The following is a 25,618-nucleotide window of genomic DNA, read 5'->3' as shown; positions in this document are numbered from 1 at the left end:
CACAGATGTCAATAATTATCAGCCAGTATCCTTGCTTACAGCACTCTCAAAAATCTTCGAGAAAGTAATGTACTCAAGAGTGGTTAGCCATCTCGACAGTAATGGGATACTTAGTAAATCACAGTTCGGATTTCAAACATGCTGTTCCACTGAGACAGCAATATACTATTTCACTGTCCACATAATAGAGTCTTTAAATAGTAAAATGACAACAATAGGAATTTTCTGTGACTTGTCCAAAGCATTTGATTGTGTGAACCATGACATTACGTTACAGAAATTACAATTCTGTGATATCAATAGAATAGCAAATGAGTGGTTTTAAGTCATACCTACAGAACAGGAAGCAAAAAGTTTCCTTATATGGGTCAAGTGATTTAAATAAGTTTGCCACTTCATCTAACTGGGATGAAATTACATTAGGTGTTCCACAGGGTTCAATCATGGGTCACCCTTCTGTTGTTGACACATGTGAACAACCTCCCTTCCTATCTGAAACAGGAAGCTTAATTACACTGTTTGCTGATGATAAAAGCATCATTATTAATCCAGTAAAAGAAAGTCCAATTGAAAATTATACAAATAAGGTCTTTGGAAAAGTTATTAATTGGCTTTCTGCAAATGGGCTTGCTATAAACTTTGAAAAAACACAGTACATACAATTATTTGCTGCAAAAAGTACAGTTCCTTCAATAAATATAACACATTAACAGAAGTCAGTAAACAGGGTAGAGCATACTAAGTTTTTGGGTGTACATATAGATGAAAATCTTAATTGGAAAATTCATATTTTGGATCTCCTAAAGCGACTAGGTTCAGAAACTTTTTTGATCAGAATAATTTCCAATTATGAAGATATAGAAATTAGTAGGCTAACATACTTTGCATACTTTCCCTCTCTGATGTCATACGAAATAATATTTCGGGGTAACTCAACATTTAGACAAACAGTATTCACTGCTCAAAAGAAAGTGGCTAGAATAATGTGTGGGGTTCATAGTCGCACATCGTGTAGGCATCTTTTTAAAATATTGGGAATTCTTACAACAGCCTCACAATACATCTACTCACTAACTACTCTTAACAACATGGACCAGTCTAAAAACAACAGTGATATTCATGAATATAATACCAGAAAAAATAAAGACTTACACTATCCTTTGCTCAACCTGTCTTTGGCACAGAAAAGGGTAAAATATGCTGCTATAAAAATTTTCGACAAATTACCAGATGAAACAAGTTGTCTGACAGACAGCAGTAATAGCTTCAAAAATAAATTGAAATCATATCTCCTTGACAACTCCTATACCATAGATGAATTCTTGAATATGAATAAATAAGTTTATAAATGTAGTATATGCATTTTGTGCCATTTAAGGGAATGGGGTAAATAATAGAAATATTAATCTTTAACTCTGTATTGTAATATATTAAAAAATTTTGTTTCATATGTGCATTTCTTGTGCACTTGACACGTTCCACATCATAACGGCTACCATACCGTGCGATTGATAAATGGAACATGCAACCAACAAACTATCAAGAATCAAGAAAAAGACTAATGTTGAAGTAATAGCTAGAATGAAGGCAAATGAAACAGTGATAGATAGAGTTGAAGGAAAATCATTAAAGTGATATGGGTATTTGCTGAGGAAGCCAGATCACTGGTGGCCAAAGAAAATTTTTGAATGGAAACCACCTGGCAGATCATGATACTCTTTGAAAAGCCACATCAACAAAATAATGCAGCATGGCAGTGTACCCAAGGAGGCTTGGCAGAAGATAACAGGAGTACAGTAAATATTGTTATTAAGTGAACCTGGTGTTATTAATTCTGTAATAATAATAATAATAATAATAATAAATAGCAACAACAATAAAATATCTCAGAGTCTGTATCCATAGCAATCTAAAATGGAACAGCTTTATCAAACTAATTGTAGGTTTCAAATCAGTGAAATAATTCTAAGGAAATGTAATTCATTCATGAAAGAAGTGGCTTACATACCAATTCGTGAGTATTGTTCGTTAGTCTGGGAATGTTAATAGTAGGATTAATAAAGAAGATCAAAAGAAGAGTGCTCTGTTTGCTCCTAGGTTTGTTTAGTGAACACAAGACCATTGGAGATTATACCATCAAACTTCAATAGCAGGTGCTGGAAGAGAGGCACTGTGGATCGCTTAAATGTTTACTGTTAGAACTCAAAGAGCATAAGTTAAAAAAAGAATCTGGCAACATACCTACTTCCTCTCTCTCTCTCTCTCTCTCTCTCTCTCTCTCTCTCTCTCTCTCTCTCTCTCTCACACACACACACACACACACACACACACACACACACACACACACACACACACACATTCACGAAATAAATATGATTAGAAAACAGGAGAAGTTACTGCCCATACACAGGTTAACTGACAGTTATTCTTCCTATGCAACGTTTGCAAAATAAACAAGAAGTGAGGAAATGATAACAGTACTGGAAGTACCCTCTGCCAAACAGCGTGAAGTGGCTTATGTTGTATTGATGTAAATGAATATATGGGATGCATGCTATATCTAAGTTAATTGTAAACTCTGTTATGTCATCCATTCTTCATCATTCACTCAAGACTTGTTACTCATGATTATTTGAAATATGCTGACACACTACATCCAAAACCATTATGATAACAAAAATATGTCACATTGAATGGTCATTCTTTAGTAACACCTCATAAAAATCTACCTTATATGTGTAATTTAAGTTTTGCTAGTGTACATTTTGTATTTCAGTAACTCTTAATTGTAAAGAACAGTATGTTCTCGATTGCAGGATGATTCTGTATAGAATTGATTATAATCAACTTTTATTACTACTGCATATGTTGTTGCACTGTTGGCACAACCTTTATCAGTTATTTTTTGGCAATTTATTGCAATGGATCATTTGATGTCAATTAGATCACACCTTTTCATATTGTTATGTATATATTGCTGTTGTTTACTGTAGATGTAAAAAAAAAAAGAAAAGAAATCTAAATTCTACCCAGTCATTTGAACCATATCACAAAAGATATTTTTATTCTCACTTTCCAGTTCGACAGCTTCCTAATGGTGCAGTTGACTGTTGTGGAATGAACAGCCCAGATCACCTCTGCTTTGAATATTTGGAAAAGGAAGGAGGAACACTAGAGTTACCTCAGCATTCTTGTCTACCAGGTCGAAAAGTGGTTGAATCTGCTGCACTTATGTGCTCAAAAGCTACTGACTGTACATCAGATCTCCACTGCTTAAAGCCATCCCTTGAAAATTCAACAAGACTTGTTCGAATCGAAAGATTAGATGCAAAAGTAGTTTTATTTTTGGGTCGACCAGCTGAAATCTATCATACAGTTGCAGTTAGTGATTATGTTCCTTTATATTTCATTCCTTCAACGTTGCCTGAAATGGTTACCCAAATATGTAAATACTGCATATTATTTTCATCTGGATTGGCTGCAGTTAATGCCATACCATGTTTTTTTCTAGATGGTCAGTACATAATGAGAGCCTTAATTGATTTCCTGCTAGGTAAAAAAATTCCCTTAAAAAGTGTAAGGCAGACATTAGCAGTATTTATTACCATCATTGGTACATTTTTTCTTACTGTAAATGCACTCAGCATTGTTATAACAAAAGTTTATTATTTGTAATGACAGCCTACCACTGTTGTAGTTTTTCATTTGTGTATATATTACATTAAGTCTTCTTGTCATTCTTTAGTAAGTAACTACTGTTGAAGCAGTATTTTTCATAGTGCAGCTATTAAAATTGTTTTTGATAAAAAAATTGTGACTTAAGTTATTATTAGTGATATGATCTTTAAAATACAAGTAATTGAAATCTCTTCAGCGGATGTGTGTTATACATCTTTCATCAGACATCCCAGCTTGTATATGGCATTGAAGATAATATTATCATCTACCACTAATTCAGTTAGAGACTACAGTTGACTTCAAGGTTGGTAATGTACAATGTACAAAATATGGTGTGTCCATGGAAATGCTACCTTGACAGCAGTTGTGTGTACCTTCCGAATAGTTATGCTATTCATTTTTGCCATTCACATTATTATGGGAATTGCAGGGGGAGAGTTGACAGTGTAGGGGAAGAAAATATGTGAAGATCCATATTGTGGGGGAAGATGACAATATCACAATGTAAATGTTTTGAACTACATCTCATTAAGCAAACTGAAAATAAAATTGGCTTTGTTCAGGAAGAGTGCATCATATTCAAAGACATAATAGTATTTATTATTGTATTTATATATGGTGACATTAACATGTAATGAATACATAGTGACAGTTAAAAATTTATGGCAGACTGAGTCATGAACCTGGATTTCCTGCTTATTGTTACTTTAACTGTTAGGTGATCTGTACATGCCTCCAGGCCATACTCAAACTCATTGTCACTGATGCATCCGCATATGATTTTCAAACACTATTACTAGAGGTTCTCTTATGGAGTATGTGGGAATTGCATCATTGGGATAGCGGAGTGTGTCCATGACCACGGTGCACCCTGCCACAAGGGTATTCAGTACATTTAATTTGTTTCAGATATTAACTGGCATGTGGCTTCTAAAATCTTTCATTGATAACATGAAATGTGATCAAAGCATAAGGTATGATAGAAATGACAGACAGTATAGACTGCTTTGAATAGTCTGCTCATAATTTTGTAACAAAAATGTGGCATTTCACGTGTATTGAAAGTATCTTTCTGCATGTTTACTCCAATGTTATTATTTGTCCATATCATGGTGGTAGAAAATAGAAAGTCAGAAGATAAAACCAAAGTGAAGCCGTGAATACAGACAAAACACATCTCTGTTCAATGTAATGCAGTATCATCACTGAAAAGTAGAAAATTCCCTAAGAGTTGCATACAAGTATTATTTTCACCCATGTCTAAGTGTATTGAACAGTACCCTTGAAGTTCTTCCATTAACACAATATATTTTCTGCAATCAGTTGCATGTTGCTCTTGTTAAATATAAGAAAATACTACCTTTTTTAAAAGCCTTTTTGAAACATGTTCTCACTGATGTTATAATACTTATAGTCAACAATTTCCTCATCTTTATTAATGGAAATGAAACATGTGGAACCATTAATCACCACATATAATATGATATCCCCACAAATTAGTTCACTAACTGCTCAAGATAATTTATGGATAATGCATGCAGTGCAATACCACAAAGTCCTTGACCCTGATAACAGTTTTAATCACATGAGTTTCCCAGCCCATAGCTCACTAAGTTGAAATTTCTTGCTGCAGCACGATCAGGAGGATATTTAAACACAATATTCTCAGAATCATTGTGGCAGTACAACCTTTGAGGCAGGTGGTCCATAAAATCAGCTGATGCCATGTTTGACCCACCTTTAACTCTTACTGCATCCATCAGCTGTCTAAAGGAACTGAAGATTGCCTCTGTACTCAGTTGGCCAGTGCCACTTTTGCAAACATGTGTCACAATTTGCATGCAGTGCACTTAGCAGCCACCACCGGAGCCTCTTCCCCATTTCAAAGGAACCAAGAGCCCCCCCACAAAAAAAAGAATCCTCACCAACCAGTTGGCATATTGAACGTACGCACTGACTTATTTTCTGTCCTGGCAGGCATTTCCCTGAGAGACTGTATTGTCTGCATAATATTGCACTCTCAGTAATCAGCATACCCATCCTTGGCACTTCTGCTGCCCTTCAGGAACATCAGCCTCCCTCCTAGCAAATGAGGTGTTTCTGCCATTCACACTCAGATGAGAACAAATCAGCCAGGTTAGGCGTATCAAAAAGCGAAGAGACATCAGGGATCTAAGACAGTATGAGATTCTTGGCACAAATCTTCTCCCTTGTTGCTATCTTCTTAATATAAAGCTGTAAACTTGATAATAATTTGTCAGCCTTTGGATTCATCACTCAATATGCTACAGAGAGGTATGGAGATTAAGCCAGGATATTTGGCATATCAAAGGGTAAGTGCTACACCACAAATCAAAAGGTTTGGGGTTCAATCCTCATTGGGTCCTAAGATTTTTCTGTCATATATCACTGCTTTTACCTCTGGCAGTAATTTGTTAATATTAAAAATGCTAAGTTGCACTGTCATTTCGTACTACTGTAAACTTAAGTTATTATATGGTTTTCAACAATTAATTTTGTCTAGATTACATAGTAAATAAGTGTATTATTATTACCTGTTCCACTTAAATTTCCAGTCATATTATTCGTTAAAATTGAAAAGTTTGTAAAAATAGAAATCATGCTTTCAGGTTTTAATTTACTTGCAATAAACATCGTCTTGATTTACTTTTTTTCATTTCTACTTCATATAAAAGACTACGTATCTGAGTACTTAACACTTTGGAGACTAAGCCCGAGCATAGCTCAGGTCACAATGCTGTTTTCAAAAAATCTTGCTTGAATGTAGCTCGGGCTGCGATTTTCTCGACACCCAACGCACCTGTTTCTCGGAAAGTGTACTAATTTTGTATGAGAACACTGTAAGGATGTCTCGCTATGTGTCCCTCGACAGTTGCTGCCCTCTGCTGTCAATTTATAGAATTATGTGAAAAGCAACGTTAGTCGATGTACCAGCTGCTGTTGCGAATGGCTGAGCCAATATGTGATAAGTTTACAGTAATTCTGCTGCAAATACGTAATTTTCTTTGAGTAAGCGAGAAATTTTGGAAGCTCAAGAAGAAGAAATTGCACAGTAACTCACTTCACACTTTTCTTTCTCTCCCCCCCCCCCCCCCCCCCCCCAACCCGCCCCCTCTCCAAAGGATAATTATACTTTCTGTCATCATTACTTTAAAATTTGTAATGTATCAAAGAACTAAAGCAAATTTGAAAAATAGATCTTGAAGCATGGTCTCTTTTCTTTTTATTTATGCATTACTCTTCAAAATTTATCAATCACATATGTGCCAGTAATGCCTTTGAGTGGCTGGTCTCCAAAGTGTTAATTTTCTTATAGACAGATAAATGTAAGATTGATTACATTTAGTTTATATTATGTTATTTAGTGCTAGAAGGCAAGACCAGTAGGCCTAATTTGTTTATGTGTATCTTCACGTATAAGCCCAACTGTAACATATCACTAACACATACAAATACATTTATATCTGTGTAATTATTTTTAATATTATAACCATAGCTGACAAATGTGCATGGTGCTGCAAATTATTTCATAACATGTGATTCGTGTGAGAGGATTGTGAATTGCAGTTTCACTGGGGCAAATGCAGGGGAACAGAAAAAGGGATTGTTAGTGGGGTTTTTCCATGGTTATGTGTAAAAGACGTAAATATTGCAGAACAAAAGGCAGATAATTAAGCCTCAAAAATCATATTAGAGCAGTCTGTGGGGCAAATAGGATGAGGGAAAAGGTAACAGGAAATGTTTGGATAAGTCAGCTACTATTGAGCTAAAGAATAGACGAGAGGAATCATTCAGCTGTAGAAGAAAGTAGGGTGCAGCATACTGTTTATAAGAACTTCCCCACTGGGAAATGCAAATGTTCTTAGGAAAGTTTGAGTCATTATCATACCATCTAGTAGAGCAAAGAAAGCAGATGATCATCTGTGGAGATTTCAATATTAATTTTCTGTAAGACACAGACAACAGAGATGATTTGGAAATTTTACTTAACACTCGTAAAATGAGTTTTTAATGTTACCACTTGAAATAAACAGAAAAAAACAAATAACATTTTTGTAGATGAACATTTAATCAAAGATTTAAATATTTTTTCATTAGCAAATGTGCTCTCTGATCACGATACACGACTACCCACACTAAATAACTTACGTGTTTGGAGTGAAGTTGTATCATGGAAAACAGTTGAGAGTAATATCATGGTAGTTGTAATGGCTATTCTTGGCAAATTTAATTCTTAATTGCCATTTGTGAAATTATGGTGAAATGTATACCGATTTACAGAAGAAATTTAAATACCTAGGCTCTTACATGCAAATGATGGAGGACTGGAGGCTGAAGTACAGCACAGGATAAATAGTGGATGGATGAACTGGAGGAAACTGAGCAGAGTACTGTTTGATAAGAAGGTTAGCTGCAGAATGAAAGGAAAGCTTTACAAGTCTGTGGTGATGCCTGTGGTGTTGTATAGTGAAGAAACTTGGCCAATTACTAAAGCCCAAGAGAAGGAAGTGGCAGAAATGAGAATGTTAATGCGGATGAGTGGGGTGACATGAAAGGATAGACTAAGGAATGAGTACATCAGAGGAACAGTGAAAGTGGGGCCCATAGGGGAGAAGATCCAAGAAAGTAGGCTAAGGTGGTATGGACATGTGCAGAGAAGAGGGAAATTCTACGTGGGGAGAAGAGTTGGACACCTAGAAATCAAAGGATTAAGGAGAAGAGGAAGACCGAAACTGAGGTGGAGAGACAAGGTAGCAAGGGACCTATGGGAGAAAGGATGGCTCAGAGAAGAAGCACTGATAGGCATTTATGGAAGAGAAGGATCCAGCAAAGCGATTCCAACCCCACAGGATGTGGGGAAATGGTGGTGGTGGTGGTGGTGGTGGTGGTGGTGGTGGTGGTGATAATGATGTTATAGTTGTTAAATTTTGTAAAATACCTGTAAATTTTGTTAGTTGTTTTTTCCTCCAAAACCGAAAACTCTAATGGAGCTGATAATATCTTGTGGTGATGTCAGTTTCTGTGCAAGTAGCTGATGCAAGAGATAGAAGATAATCACTGGCTTGGCAGAGAGTCTTAATTATTGATAGAGAGTTTCATTGAATATTCTTTGTGTTTACTTGTTTGCTTCAACTTAGTGTCCACAGCTCGTGGTCTCGCAGTCACGTTCTCGCTACTCAAACATGGGGTCCCAGGTTCGATTGCCAGCAGGGTCAGGGATTTTCACTTGCTTCAAGGTGACTGGGTGTTTGTGTTGTCCTCATCATTTCATCATCATTCATGAAAGGGGCAAGTTTGGACTGAGCAAAGGTTGGGAATTTGTACCACACATCATCATCATCATCCAACTTAGCATGCGTGCAAATAAAAGAACATACTGAGTGATCATTGTATCCGCAGTTTTCATATGGGAATTATTCTTGTTGACAAAATACCCTTAGTGATGCCCCAAGGTGATTATGTGGAGAGGAGATTCGGATCTGAGTATTTATTTTGCGATAATGAAGGACACAACATTGCAAACACCAGAGACTGAATATAAAATGGAACAAACCCTGTCTCTAACTACACTGCAGTGTGCAGCCACTGATTTTAATCGGCAAAACATATTCCATGACCTGTTTTAATCATGTCACATTTCTGTTCTGTCCTAATCACCCACTGAAATGGCTCCCACATGTAGAGTGCATTTTTCAGCGATACAGAGTGCATACCGATGACGACAAGTACACAATCATGGACATTTAGAAGGAGCAGTGATAGAAGATACAGAAGATGGTCTGCTGCAGTGTCAGCAAAGGAGGCACTCGTGTAACACCACACAATGTTGCTGGAGCTTCGGCTGCAGAAAGCTTTTAACGATGAGCAGCTAGGCAACAGATCCCTGTCTCACATGTTGCAAGCTTTACATGCTTTCGCTGGACGTGATGTGCTGCCTGACCAGTAGCTTGCTGTGGCTTTATAAGTTGTCAGCCAGTATTCACACAGTCATGTCAACACATCGAGATTTGTTGTTGCAGGTGTTGGCAGAGAAGGGTGACGCAGTAGCGAACATCCTGTCTGAAGTTCCAGTATATGCTAAAATTGAGAGCATGACTGACAAAGGCCACAAAATCCATGTTGAAGCAGCAAGTGTCACCACTAGCCCTGAATCGTGTGTAATGGGCGCAGATGTACCAATGGAGGAAAGAAAGGTGGAACAGTTAGAGGATCACATTGTGTACCTGGAAGTGAAGCTGTTGGCACAGCAGTGCAAATTCTGTTGCTACTATGAGTGTACTCCTGAACTGCATACAGGGCACCAGAAATATGATCAGCATAGATTTGATATGACTACTGGTCAATAGTGCTGATATCGCAGGTGTTTTGGAGGTGCAGCTTGCAAATTCACCATCCCCTGCTGTTGCCCAAACACCACAGACCGACCTTACATTCATCATCAGCAACGTATGCACCCGCAACTGAAGGACGAAAGACAAAATCACTTTTAAGAATTGTCTTGTAGATTCCAGGTCTGCGGTGAGTGTTTACCCCAAATGCAGGATTTTAGTGAGAGTCATTTATGAGGTATCATATTTTAAAAAGTTCTCCAGCACCGAAAAGTTCACCAGCACCGACACTAGTACAGTGCCTTTGGCAGCACACACTAAAGAACAACACAAGTGCATACACTACTTATGTGGATTCTGACCAGAAATGAGACAGTTGACCATCATAGGTTGTGTTCAAAATGACCACCAGCAGTGGCAATATATGCTTCTAGTCTGGTACGGAATGACTGCTGCATACATGCTAGCATTTCAGCAGAGATGTCTGAGCAGACTCCAGCAATACAGTGTTAAATATCAAGTGTCGTTGGTATGTCCTTGCAGATAGTGTCTTTCAGTTTTCCTGACAGAAAAAGTCTACAGGTATCGAATCCAGGCAACGGGCCGGTCAAGGTAAAGGTCCTCTGCATCTAATTGAAAGATATGGAAACAATTTGTGAAGATGTGCTGTAGTACTTTGTGCACTGTGAACTAGACAGCCATCATGTCGGTATCACAGATTCCTCCTAGTCTGCAGAGGAGTGTCTTCTGTCATACGTGGAAGACGGTCCGTTAGGAGGCTGTGATACTTCTGCTCATTCAGTGTTGTGTGTATGAGAAACAAGCCTATGAGCCAATGGTTCACTATCCTACACCACACATTTGCACTCCATGGACGCTGACATTCCACGTGATGAAACCAGTGGGGATTTTGGCGGATCAGTAATGCATGTTTCGGTAGTTTAACAGGCCATGATTGATAAATCTGGCTTCATGACTAAACAAGAGACACAATACATCTGCAGTATCCAGTCTTAATGCCCATGTATAGAAGTTAACACAATTTCCATAATCATTGCTGTGCAGCTCTTGCTGGAGAGAGATGTGATAGGGATGGAACCTACAGGTATGTTGACAAAGAAGGCGCAGGACATTTGCCTGACTTGTACCACTTCCTCATGCGATTGTGTAGGAGCTAACATGCGAATCAACTGCAACAGCAGTGAGAACATTAATTTTCCCCTCTTCTGTTGTCACTTGTTTCCTTCTGTTAAGTTGTCTCTGTGTTACACTACCATTTCACATAACTGGTTGAAGGTGTTGGTAAATAATTGCCGAGATGGCCAATGTCTATGGGATATATTGCCACGTGCATCATACAAGGACAAACTGCATTTTTCCTACACTCTCCATATACCATGAGTAAACCAGCTTTTTCTACATTGATAAATCCCATCGTCCACTCGTAACCTACTGCTTGAATTGTCCCACGCTAACTGACTAGTAAGTCACAATGCCCTCAAGGAACACACAAGCACATTATAAGCAAACATAACAACATCGTACCTAGCAGCTATGCAGGTTGAATGGCACAAACAAGTGTCACTGTGGAAACTTTTCAAACTATGCTGACTCATAAACGACTTGCACTAGAATCCTGCAACAAACACCACTGACATTCTAATTTACCCAACTTTTAGTTTGTTAATGTCAATAGGCATTGTTCCATTAAAAAAAGTGTATGTTTACACAAAAAATACACTTACTAAGTATTATTACAGTCTTTGTATTGGATAACAATAGGAACCCCTGACTAACAATTCAACTAACAACTATGCATCAATAACGCTTTCCATTCCCTCAATTTTCGTGGTGCAAGTTTTAGGTGATTCACCCTGTATAGCCCATTATGATCGATGTGTGTCACATTTCAGGTAGAAACAACATTGTCGCATTTTGCCTGTCACGTTATTGTGCCAGCCTACATGCGATGCCGTGGGCTTAGATAGTAGCGAAGCAATAAGAATGCAAAGTGCTGCACAACTTGATCCATAATTCACAAATAGCCCTGCAACTGAAATATATTTCTGTCCCATATTATGCCATAAGTGTCTGGTGCAACACATCCCAAGGCAAACAATTCCCAACATTCCGAAGCACTGCAGACTCTGGCTCAGCTGGGCAACTCCAAAACACGTGACAAGTAGGGTGGCGTGGCCAGAAATCCAGAGGTATCGCTGAGTTTGGGCGCAGTGCTGCCTCAATTGCAGTGCACAGCAAAGTCAGCCGACATATCTTTGCACCGGATGTATATTTTCCAACATCGCAACAAGATTTTTGCACATAGGCATACATTTCGACATAGTAAGACCATTACGTTATTCTGCAGGTCACTGTTATCTAATTACTGTAGTAAATCATTTTGCAAGGTGTTCTAAAGATAAAATACTATAGCAGACATCTCTGTGGATTTGGTTGCAAAGGTGTTTGTTGCTTACATGGTTTTCAAGGTTTGGCGTTCCTAAAACAGTTACGACTGATCACGGATCCCAGTTCAAGCTGCAGCTGTCTAATGAGTTCCTTTAACTATGCAGCTGTAGCCATCTTCACACCACTAGGTACCGTACCGCTAGTAATGGAATTGTGGAGAGGCTGCATCATGTCTTAAAGATGGCACTGGTGTATTACTTGTCATTGTGGCCAGATGCCTTCCCGCTGGTATTGTTAAGCTTGCACACATCATTAAATGAGGATCTGCAATGTTCACTCGGCCAACTAGTCTATGGTGAGCAGTTACTTATGCCAGGTGAGCTTATTGTACCAGCACCATTCCAGCCGACCTCTCCAGGGACAGTGACCATCACTTGTCTGGCTCAGAGATGATACCATTCACCCCTCATTATGTCCACTGTATACTGGTCCCTATAGGGTACTTTTGAAAGAGGAGAACACATTCAAGAATGACCTGAATGGCAGGCATGAAACAGTCTTCATAGAGTGACTAAATCCTGCCTTCTTCTACAAGAAGGAACCTCGGCAGCACTGTACTGTCAGTTTTCCACTGAGCATATGACCCTGAGTGACACTGGAGGATTCCAAAGGCCCACAATATTCTGCCAGCTACTTCCACGATCACCACAAGGGCTGGCCGACAGGCTAAGCACCAGGACCCAATATTACTGGAGTGCCCAGCTTTAAAAAAGGGGGAGGGGGTGGTGGTGGTGGTGGTGGTGGTGGTGGTGGTGGTGGTGGTGGTGGTGGTGGTGGTGTGTGTTTGTAGTTCCTCTGAAAGTAGCCAACGCAAAAGAGAGAAGATGAATCACAGGTTTGGTAGAAGAGTCTTTATTGTCAATGAAGGGTTTTATTTAATATTCTTGATGTTTACTTGTGTGCTTTATGTTTACTTAGTATGCACATAAAAGAACATACTGAGTAATCATTGTGTCTGCAGTTTTTTGTATGGGAATTATTTCTGTTGACAAAATAGTCATAATCTCAAGTAAAATACTAAAATCCTGTTCTTCACTTATATGCAATGTATTCAACCACATATGCAATAAATCACTATGACAGGAGTTATATCCAGACAGTCTGAAATATGCTATCTTCAAACTCTTTTACAAAAAAGGCATTAAAACAGATATTAATAATTACTGACCAGTCTCAGTGCTTACACACTTCTCAAAGGTAATGGAAAAGATTATATATGGAAGAACCATAACACACCTTTCTCTAAATGAGATTCTCAGACAATGTGGATATCAAAAGGGTCTTCTCATAGAATGTTATTTTCCAATTCACAAATCAGATTATACAAAATTCATATGACAAAAAGTATTTGATTCTGCAATTCACTGTATCCTGTTAGAGCAGGTAACATATTAGGGTGTCAGAGATCTCGCAGGTTGCTTGTTTTCATTCTGTCTAAAACTATACAGAGAGTTACAGTAAGAAACTCTGAATTAGTACACATTGAAACAGCATCATCAAAATGGAAAATAATCACCACAGGGATCAACATGGGACAGCTCTTGTTGCATATAAATGCCCTTCAGTAATACGGGGTAGTTTTTACTACCTGTGATGATGCAAGCTGGGATATTTTTTACTTCCCCTCTCGTTTTGCCATCTGCCACATTATATTCATTTTTTAACTAATTACCATTAACGTACATGAGTATAATCTGCATTTTCATAAAAGAGAAAGGTTGGCCCTGAGTTTTAAAGAATATAACTGATTTTCTGATTTGTTTTGACTATTCCTAGTTAATACTTTTGTTATAGGGTGGAATCAGTAATTGTTTCTTAACTTAAATTCTATTGTTGACTGATAAATAAATATAAATTCAGTAATAATTGTAAACATTTGGAAGACGAAATGCTAGTATTCTTAAAGTATTTATTTGGCTCGAAAACATGTTTGTAAAGCCAGCCTTAATTAATACCAAAGTAATTAACATTTTTGTCAAATGTATTGTTAATTTCATCATTTAAACAAATAATTGGGCCTAACCCTTCTAGTAGAAGAAACTGTTAAAAAGAACCAATTTTTTGATATATTCAGTTCATTTAATGAATAAGTTTCAATTGTAATTTCTGTAAATTTAACTTTGAGCAATGTGTAGTTTCAGTATGGTGAAGATATATAAAGGGCCAATTGTTGGTCATGAGACAGTCAGTGCACAGCCGAGTTTCAGACGAGAAACCTTTGTTGGTTAGAACAACAGCAATGCTTTGACTTAACTGTGAAATAAGTGTTAACTTTTAGGCCATTCGTGTTAAAACAATGACAGTGTCTGCTTCATACATACCTTTCTATTCTTCAAGAATAGTGAACTTGGTGGTTAGGATTTACTGCTCGTAGATGTTCAATAGTAAACTATTGTAGCAGTATGTGGAGGTCTGCCTGCAAACTATTAATGAGGCTGATGGAAAGTTTAAACAATAGTGCACTGGCCATGTGTGAGAGGATACAGAACAATAAAGGTCTAATGAACTTATTTCCGGAAATGCTTGGTTTCCATGCTTGAGACCATTTGTTCAATAATACTTTGTTACAGAGACTGCTGTCTAATACACAGTGTACCATGCATCCACAGTTGCGGTACACATGGTTTCCTCCTAGAGGGTGGTACTGTTCCTCATATTTCAGTGCCCTAGCACCCTCTCCTGCCATAGTAATTGGTAATCACGAATCTGTTGCCCAACATAAAGTCCCGAGCGGCTGGAAAAAAAGCGCAGGTGACGCCTGTGTATAAGAAGGCTAGAAGGACGGATCCTCAAAATTACAGCCCAATATCCTTAACATCGGGTTGTTGCAGGATTCTCGAACATATTCTCAGTTCAAATATAATGAATTTCCTTGAGACAGAGAAGTTGCTGTCCATGCATCAGCATGGCTTTAGAAAGCATCGCTCCTGCGAAACGCAACTCGCTCTTTTTTCACATGATATCTTGCGAACCATGGATGAAGGGTATCATACGGATGCCATATTCCTTGACTTCCGGAAAGCGTTTGACTCGGTGCCCCACTGTAGACTCCTAACTAAGGTACGAGCATATGGGATTGGTTCCCAAGTATGTGAGTGGCTCGAAGACTTCTTAAGTAATAGAAACCAGTACGTTTTCTATCTGCATAAATGATCTTTTGGATAGGGTGGATAGCAGTGTGCAGCTGTTTGCTGATGACGCTGTGGTGTACGGGAAGGTGTCGTCGTTGAGTGACTGTAGGGAGGATACAAGATGACTTGGACAGGATTTGTGATTGGTGTAAAGAATGGCAGCTAACTCTAAATATAGATAAACATAAATTAATGCAGATGAATAGGAAAAAGAATCCTGTAATGTTTGAATACTCCATTAGTAGTGTTGCGCTTGACACAGTCACGTCGATTAAATATTTGGGCGTAACTTTGATAAGCGATATGAAGTGGGACAAGCATGTAATGGCAGTTGTGGGGAAGGCGGATAGTCATCTTCGGTTCATTGGTAGAATTTTGGGAAGATGTGGTTCATCTGTAAAGGAGACCACTTATAAAACACTAATACGACCTATTCTTGAGTACTGCTCGAGCATTTGGGATCCCTATCAGGTCGGATTGAGGGAGGACATAGAAGCAATTCCGAGGGAGGCTGCTTGATTTGTTACTGGTAGGTTTGATCATCATGCGAGTCTTACAGGAATGCTTCAGGAACTCGGGTGGGAGTCTCTGGAGGATAGGAGGCGTTCTTTTCATGAATCGCTACTGAGGAAATTTAGAGAATCAGCATTTGAGGCTGACTGCAGTACAATTTTAATGCCGCCAACTTGCATTTCGCAGAAAGATCACAAAGATAAGAGAGATTAGGGCTCGTACAGAGGCATATAGACAGTCATTTTTCCCTCGTTCTTTTTAGGAGTGGAACAGGGAGAGAAGATGCTAGTTGTGGTACGAGGTACCCTCCGCCACACACCGTATGGTGGATTGTGGAGTATGTATTTAGATGTAGAATGTTCTGTCCAACTACTTCTGGTGCTGACTCACCTTGTAGTGGATGTGATACAGCATTATACACAATGGCTCTGTATTTGAATTGAGAGCTTACCAACATGGTGTTTACTTACAGAAAGGCAAATGGTAATGGGGAGGGGGCACCAAGGTTGTATCAGGAGACAAGTCTCTACTGACAACAACGACAGCATTCAATGTGTGCAACAGTGTTTCACCATTTGTCTGAGACAGGGTTATTTCAAGAAGCAGGAAATCATGAAGGGCGTACTTGATATGTTTGGACACCAGACTTGGAGGAAAATGTGATTAACACTATGGAAGGTGACTGCTTATGTCACTACCAGGCAGTTGGCCCACCCATACAGGGTAAGCCAGACAACTGTGTGTAACATTCTTCATGGTGAGATTTTCACTCTGCAGTGGAATGTGCGCTGATGTGAAACTTCCTGGCAGATTAAAACTGTGTGCCTGACCGAGACTCGAAATCAGGACCTTTGCCTTTCGCGGGCAAGTGCTCTACCATCTGAGCCACTGAAGCATGACTCACGCCCGGTCCTCACAGCTTTACTTCCGCCAGTATCTCGTCTCCTACCTTCCAAACTTTAAAGCAGCTCTCCTGCAAACCTTGTAGAACTAGCACTCCTGAAAGAAAGGATACTGCGGAGACATGGCTTAGCCACAGCCTGGGGGATGTTTCCAGAATGAGATTTTCACTCTGCAGCGGAGCGTGCGCTGATATGAAAAGAGCTTCTGTAAAGTTTGGAAGGTAGGAGACAAGATACTGGCGGAAGTAATGCTGTGAGGACCGGGCATGAGTCGTGCTTTGGTAGCTCAGATGGTAGAGCACTTGCCTGCGAAAGGCAAAGGTCCCGAGTTCGAGTCTCAGTCGGGCACACAGTTTTAATCTGCCAGGAAGTTTCATTCTTCATGATGATTGTTACTACCCTTATCACTTACAGCGTGTTCAGGGCTACTAGCAACAGACTTGCCACATCAGGAGCAGTTTTGTCAGTGTTTTCCTCACGAGGCAACAATGATTCCGGTATGTGTGTCATCCATCCTGTTCACAGATGAGGCCACCTATACGCGGAGTGGTATCTTCAACTTCCATAACAGTCATCTGTGGGCTACTATGCAAAACCCCATGCTATGGTGACAGTGAATCATCAGCATCGGTGCAGCCAGAATGTGTGGGGTTGGATAATTGGCTACTGTATTTTGGGACCAGTCTTCCTTGCATATCACCTAACAGGCCAGAACTATCGACGTTTCTTGCAGGTGACTTTGCCTCCCCTGCTGAAAGAAGTGCCATTGATGTTTCGAAGTGTTATGAGGCTGCTGCATTATGGTGCTCCAGCCATTTCGCCATTACTGTCCGGACACGTCTCAATTGTGTCTTCCCTGGTCGACTGGCCAGGGTCCAGCTGCATGGCTTGCTTGTTCACTGGACCTCAACCTGTGTGATTTCTGATTATGAGGCCGTCTCAAAAGTATTGCACATGCAGATGCCATCCCAGATATGGAGACACTGGAGCAATGTATTCATGCTACTTTTGACACTGTTCAGATGCAACCTGGTCGAATGTGTGGGACAGAACACGCACACATTGAGGCGCATGGAAACCGTTTTCAACACAGGCTGTAACTGTGGCTGCATGGTAGAGCTCTTAATAGACCGCAGTCTCTTTAACAACATGTGATTGAATAAATGGCCTCTAGCATGGAAACCATGCATTTCTGGACATAAGTTCACTAGACATTTTTTGTCTCATATCACTGATCAATCCATAGGGTTTGTACACTGCGGAAAAAATCACCCTGTATATCCAAGAAGAACAAGTAGTTCTCTTTGCTGACGTTGCAAATATTATAATCAAGCCTACTGGAGTAACTGAAAAACTTGAAATTGGACTGTCCCTGAATTTAGATAAAACGCAATATGCAATTCAGTACTGCACAAGACATGATCACACATTAGAAATAATGCATGATGATAAATCAATAATAGAAACAAACAAAATTCTTACGTGTTTATATGGATAAGAACCTGAGCTGAAAGTCTTACATTGCAGGCTACCTTAAATGTCTAAGCTCTGCAACATTGACATTGTGGATAATACCACATGTTGAAGACGAAAATTTCAAAAATGTGATTTAATATTCCTACTTTCATTCACTAATATCTCATGGCTAAGATCAGGAAATCGTTTTATGTTATGACAATTTTGATCTTATTTTTTGACAATTTCAGTGTTATTTCCTGTAAATTTTAGTCCTTCTTTCTGCTAATTTTGGCATTATTTCTTGCCAGTTTAATATTCATTTCTGAAGACTTATTTTTGAGGTACAATATGTTCTTTCTTTTATTTTATTTCTCTGTTTTTCAGTGTTACATTGAAAATGAAAATATACCCATCGATTACGTTATATTTATTGGCATATCACATTTATTTCTTCTTATTCTTCTTCCTCTTTCGAATGGGCCAGCTAAGGACCACCATATTCAACTTCAGCCTGTAGATGGACTTGATGTTTGCCCAGTAATCCCACATTCTCTGCCTATGTTTCTCCTTTGTACAAAGGGCGCCGGTCTTTTTACAGGGTGATCTGTCCTGAAATCTCTTTTCTTTTAATATTCTTCTGAAAAGTTCTCGCCAGCCAGAGTGGACGAGCGGTTCTAGGTGCTTCAGTCTGGAACTGCGCTACCGCTACGGTCGCAAGTTCGAATCCTGCCTTGGGCATGGATGTGTGTGATGTCCTTAGGTTAGTTAGGTTTAAGTAGTTCTAAATTCTAGGGGACTGATGACCTCAGATGTTAAGTCCCATAGTGCTCAGAGCCATTTGAACCATTTTTTTGAAAAGTTCTCAGTTTTTAACGTCACTTTCAGTTATGTTCAGTTCCTGGATGTCTTTCTTCACTTCTATCAGCCATGGTGCCACGGTCTTCTTGTTCTTCCAGTAACTGAGAAGTCGGTTGGTTAGTCTTGGTTGGTCCATCCTTGTGATATGTCCATAGAAAGCGAGATGTCTCTTCCTGGCTACATCTGTAATTTTTTCAGTGTGATTGTATAGCTCCTGGTTTGATTGTCTTCTGAACTCACCATCTGTTTTGATGGGTTTCAGAATTTTTCTCAGGTTCTTCCTCTCCTGAATCTCTATTTTATCTGTCAAGCCTTTCCTGTTCAGATCTTCATGCAACAATGTGTTCCATTTATCAGGAGATGTGCTCATTCATACAACATTGGTAAAGCATTGAATTCCACTGACACTGGAAGCTGAAGGTGAAATAATAAACCAGAGACCATGCCGAATTCCCCAAGTGCAGCCATAAGCATTACAAACCTAGCTGGAGGGGATGTTAGCTGATGGCATAATTTCAAGTACCAGCCCATGGAATTTCCCACTAATAATGATTCCAAAGAAATAAGGTGCCAACAGGAGACAAAAATTGTATTAGCAGACTTCCAAAAACTGAATGAAATATATTTTAAAGATGGTATAGCCTTTGCCCAGGATCGACAAGATCTTACGACAGTTCAGGGAAGGCGAAGTATTTCTCCATGCTGAACCTTGCTAAATGATACTATCAGGTACTGATAGATGAGAAGGACCAAGAAAAAATGGCTTTTAGCACACCAATGGACCATTATGAATACAATAAAATGGCAATAGGCTTGAAAGCTGCTCCATCCACTTTTCAGCATTTAATGGATGCTGTCTGACTGGGGTATGGGCTAACAAAGTCTTTATATATCTGAACAATGTCGTTGTGGTGGGTGCCACATTAGACGAGCATAAAATGCACCTAGATGTAGTATTCAGTCAATTGCGATGAAGGAACTTGAATCTGCAAGTAGATAAATGCGAGTTTTTATGGAAAGAAATTATGTTCCTGGGACACATACTAACCGCTTTGGGATTGTAATCTGATCCTTCCAAGGTTGAGGCTATAGAGAAATACCCACAGCCAAAGACCAGCCAAATCATTCCTAGGACTCGTCGGGTACTGATGATGATTCATGAGTGATTTCCGTAAAATTTCACAGGAAGAACCCTTACAGCAATTGAAAGAAAAACTAATCAGTCCTCCTATGTTACAGTGTCCTAATTTTTGTTAAAGAATTTGTAATTAAAAGGGATGCAAGCAATCATGCTCTTGGCATATACTTAAGCCAAGGAGAGATGTGGACGGACTTGCCAATAACGTACTTCTCCAGGATCCATAACAAATCCAAACAGAACTATAGTATGGTGGAACACGAACTATTAGCATATATAGTGTCAACTGTTAAATATTTCCGACCTCGGTGATGATCGGCAGAAAATTTAAGATAATCATGGATTACAAACCACTGGCGTGGTTAGGTAGCATTTCTGATCCATCTTCCAAGTTGATGAAGTTTTGATTAAAATTAGAGGAGTGTGGCTATCACATACTCTACATAGAAGGCAAACAAAGCTTGGCCTTGGAGGCATGTGATGAGACTGCTAGCACAGAGATAGCAGAAATTGCTGAGACAATAGAACCCTCAACCGGAGACATGAAGAATGACACACCACCGCTAAGCATGGAGGACAATGAGTTCAGCAGACAAATTGGCTTTTTTGGCCCAGATACACACATTCCTTGTGGGCAGACATCAGGGAATGGGGAGAACTTACAGGCAGGTGAAACAATATTGTTCCTGACCCAGAATGAAGGTCAACATAGAAAAATGTTTTAAGACTTGTGAGAGCTGCCAGAAAAACAAGATAACACAGACAAAGATGAAGCACCTGTTGGAATTGACTCCTACCCAGAATTTGTGTTCTTAGGTGCAATATTGACATCATGGACCAACTACCACAAACACATGCCGGAAACTGCTACATTCTGACATTTCAGGATTCATTAACGAAATTTGTTTTAGCCGGACCAACTGACCGACAAGACATTAACATGGCTGTGCAAAAACTAGTTGAGAATGTAATTATGAAATTTGGGATCACTACTGGATGACATGGGCAGTTATTTTATAAGTGAGACCATGAAAGGGGTTTGTAAACTGTTGAGGATAGAAAAGGTTCAGATGATGAGCTACCATCCACAATCCTATGGTGCACTGGAGTGCACTCATTGTACCTTAACAGAGATGTTGCAGCACTATATTAGCTGAGATCAAACCGACTGGGACCACTGCGTGCCACATGCTAATTTTGTATACGACACGATACCTCTCAGTACAACGGGGTGTGCCCCATTTGAGTTATTTTTTGACAGGAAATGTAACCTACCCGGGTAGCTCCAGAAAAAGCCGGTGAATGTAGTTCATAAGTACAAAGATTATGTGACCAAAATCCAGCAAAGGACGCAGATGTTGCACCTGCAGCAACACGAGAACAAGGAACGAAATAAGTTAAACTGTGATAAAACTAAGAACCCCAGATTTTCAGGAAGCATGGCTGCATGATGAATGCGTATGAAGAGGATGCACTAAGAAATTGGATAGTCAGTTGTGAGGACCATCTACTGCTGTTGATGTGAAGGAACCAAATCTATTTCGATTATGGTGAAAGAAATGTATAAAGGTACATGCAGATCGATAAAAAGAGTTTTTCTGAAGTACAGGGAACAATAGGAGAAATAACAGTGAGATATTTGATATTGGATTAGTTTAAGTGAAATGAAATGTTATGTACTAGAGTGACCAAATTTTAACCAGCAAGAACTAGAAGGGTATGGTCAGTAGGCTGAGAGTTTCTTTTTATTACAGATTCCAGGGAAACAGGCACTATGGATGAGAGCACTTGTTGGGAGGATGCTGATGTCCTGCTTCACGGAACAAGGAAGACTGTCATAAGGTGTATGAATACAACAGTTCCAGTTTGCACTGGGAATATATTATGATAACCATGGCATAATTAGTCTATACAGTACAACTTGGAGAACTGTTAGCTATTTCAGTCTAAGAGAACTTCACGAGAAGTCTGAGCAAACACAACCAGTAGCCAACAGAGCAGTAATGCATTGCCATATGAAGTTACGTGTGATCAAAGTAAGCACAGGCAAATGGTACAGCAGACTACAAAATGGCATGCAAGGAAAATTATGGAAGCAAAAGAATTAATTGGGGAGTTGGCTAGGCATGAGCAAACAAGGATAAAATGAGGAATATTAAACTTTGTTGGTGTGACTTGCAAGATATTTTTTGGTACACTACACTAAGACAATGCATCCTTCTTTAAGGTAAAAAATAGGTGTGTTAGAAAAGCAACAGAGAGGACTGTTGTGACTGTATAAAGAGTGAGTAACTATAGTAAGAGCATCCCTAATGGGGACAAACCAAATGATAAATGCAGTGACCAAGAGAGGGCAGATTACTGCTGAAGGGATTAGAAAACTGGGCACTCATGTGGGAGAAATGAGAATGGTATGAGCAAGAAGATGCAACATGCTATATTTCTAATATCCTTAACAGAGCAACTAGTGTTACTAGTGCCCATGTTCAAGGAATTGGAATGTGAATATGACTTTTTGATTTCTGCAATAGTGAATGCACAGAATGGTCTATTGGGGCCACACTTGATAAATCCCATACAGGTTGTTTACGGGAAATCAGCAGGCATCCCACCACCACTTAACCTCATCGATTGAGATAAAGTCCCATCACACAGCTCACTGTCTAAGGGCACTGCAGCACAAAGTATATGTGTAGCAGGTGGACTACCTCAGGAAGATGTAATTGACACATTTGCTTTAGAAACTGTCATCTCCACCACATTTTCACACATTAATGCTGAATTCCAGACAAGTTTTATCATTTTTCCCCAACAAATTTTGAGATCTCAAAGGTGAGATAAGACTAAGTTGACAATCTGCATTTGCAGCTACGGTAAGACAATAGTGCAAATGAGGAAATATCTATTTTTTTTAAAAAAAAATCCAAACAGATGGCGTTTCCTGATATGGGTGAAAATCTTAGGTACTGACATGAACAGCCTTTGTAATCAACTGTTTTTAGATGGAGAAAGCAAGCCAAATGGTATGTGTGTTTCATTAAGACCACTGATATCATTTTATTTCAATAAAACTAAACACATTTACTGACAAAAACATGCATTTTCTTGGAGTAACAAGACAGATTTAAAAGACCTTCACCGATTTCAGAAATAACCTTAGAAAAAAGTAGGGGTCTTGAAAGAGATGTATAAGGCAGGGAATAATTGTGTCAACTAACACTACAGGTAAGTGAAAATAAAATGTTGGTTCTGCTACATTCGTTATCATCAGTTATTACCCACTGTGCTATATCTATTATTTTACATATATTTTGTAATTTTTCTTTCGAGAAATACACTGAGCAGCAAAAGAAACGGTACACCTGCCTAATATCATGTAGAGACCCTGCAAGCACACAGAAGTGCCGCAACACGATGTGGCATGGACTCAACTAATTTCTGAAGTAGTGCTAGAGGGAACTGACACCATGAATCGTGTAGGGCTGTCCATAAAGCCATAAAAGTAAGATGAGCTGGAGATCTCTTCTGATCAGCACGTTGCAAAGTATCCCAGATATGCTCAGTAATGTTCATATCTGGGGAGTTTGGTGGCCGGTGGAAGTGTTTACACTCAAAATAGTGTTCCTGGGGACACACTGTAGCAATTCTGGACGTGTGGGGTATTGCATTGTCATGCTGGAATTGCCAAAGCGCATCGGAATGCACAATGCACATGAATGGATGCAGGTGATCAGAGAGGATGCTTACGTACAGTCACCTGTCAGAGTCATATTTAGACGTATCGGGTCCCATATCACACCAACTACACGCCCCACACCATCACAGAGTCTCCATCAGCTTGAACAGTCCCCTGTTGACATGCAAGTTTCATGAGGTTGTCTCCGCACCTCTACATGTCCATCTGCTCAATACAATTTGAAACGAGACTTGTACAACCAGGCGACATGTTTCCAGTCATCAACAGTCCAATGACGGTGTTGACGGGCCCAGGTGAGGCGTAAAAGTTTTGTGTCATGCAATCATCAAGGGTACACAAGTGGGCCTTAGCCTCCGATAGCCCATATCAATGATGTTTTGTTCCATGTTTCACACGCTGACACTTATTGATGGCCTAGCATTGAAATCTGCAGCAATTTGCAGAAGGGTTGCACTGCTGTCACACTTAATGATTCTCTTCAGTTTTCATTGGTTCCATTCTTGCAGGTTTTTTCTCCAGCTGAAGTGATGTGGAGATTTGATGCTTCATGAGATTCCTGATATTCACGGTGCACTCATGAAATGGTTGTACGAGAAAATCCCCACTTCATCGCTACCTTGGAGATGTTGTGTCCTGTTGCTTGTGCGCTGACTATAGCACCACATTCGAACTCACTCACATCTTGATAACCTGCCGTTGTAGCAGCAGTAACTGATCAACAACTGCGCCAGACACTTGTTGTCTTATATAGGCATTGCCAACCGCAGTGCTGTATTCTGCCTGTTTATACATCTCTGTACTTGAATACACATGCGTATACAAGTTTCTTTGGAGCTTCAGTGTATATGAGTATGTAGCAGATAACCTCCAGTGACTGGCAGATTTCTTGTTCTTATTTCCCGTACTTCCTAACTTATAAACTACTTTTGAAGTGCCACAATGTACTAGAACAAATAAAATGTCTAGAAAACGCCACACAGTACAACATATTTGTGGTGAGACAGTCGCAATTCCAGAAATCCAGCGCAATTGGCCTCTGAGGAGCACTGCATTCCTGAGTCCATGGAATAAACCTTGAAAATCCACTGCTACACACAGACACACACAGCTTGTGGGTAGATCAATGAGACTAAACCTAACAGGGAGGGCCTGCATATTAGTGGGAACCCTAATGGCTTTCGCCCATCACAGAAATCCACTCGTGTTACCAGCTATTCACCAGCCACAGACAACGTGTTGATGAAATGATACCACGGTGATCAATACATGCAAAAGATAACTTGTTCAAATACTCTTAGAATCAATAATAATGAGGATAGGTAGCAACTCACCGTAAAGATGACCGCTGAGGCACAGACAGGCAAGTAGAAAACACAATCACAACTAAATTTTCAGCCATAGGTTTTGCCAGAAAACGAGATTAC

The 25,618-nt window shown here is 39.4% G+C and overlaps 1 protein-coding gene across 2 annotated transcripts in view; it reads left to right on the top strand.

Annotated features, from left to right (window-relative positions):
• Positions 1–25,618, top strand: part of LOC126299370 (membrane-bound transcription factor site-2 protease) — a 76,186-nt gene that overhangs the window by 43,666 nt on the left and 6,902 nt on the right. Inside the window, exon 6 of one of the 2 annotated variants that reach the window (XM_049991232.1) lies at positions 3,080–6,505. The exons of the other annotated variant lie outside the window; for it this stretch is intronic. Within the exon in view, the coding sequence (XP_049847189.1) occupies positions 3,080–3,675 (596 nt within the window). The 3' untranslated portion in view covers positions 3,676–6,505. Of the gene's footprint in view, positions 1–3,079; positions 6,506–25,618 lie in introns of those variants that run through there. 2 annotated transcript variants of the gene reach the window in all.

This window comes from Schistocerca gregaria, chromosome X (assembly GCF_023897955.1).
Source record: "Schistocerca gregaria isolate iqSchGreg1 chromosome X, iqSchGreg1.2, whole genome shotgun sequence".
NCBI lineage: Eukaryota > Metazoa > Arthropoda > Insecta > Orthoptera > Acrididae > Schistocerca > Schistocerca gregaria.
The sequence above is the reverse complement of the archived record's forward strand: the minus strand, read 5'-3'. Positions and strand labels throughout refer to the sequence as shown.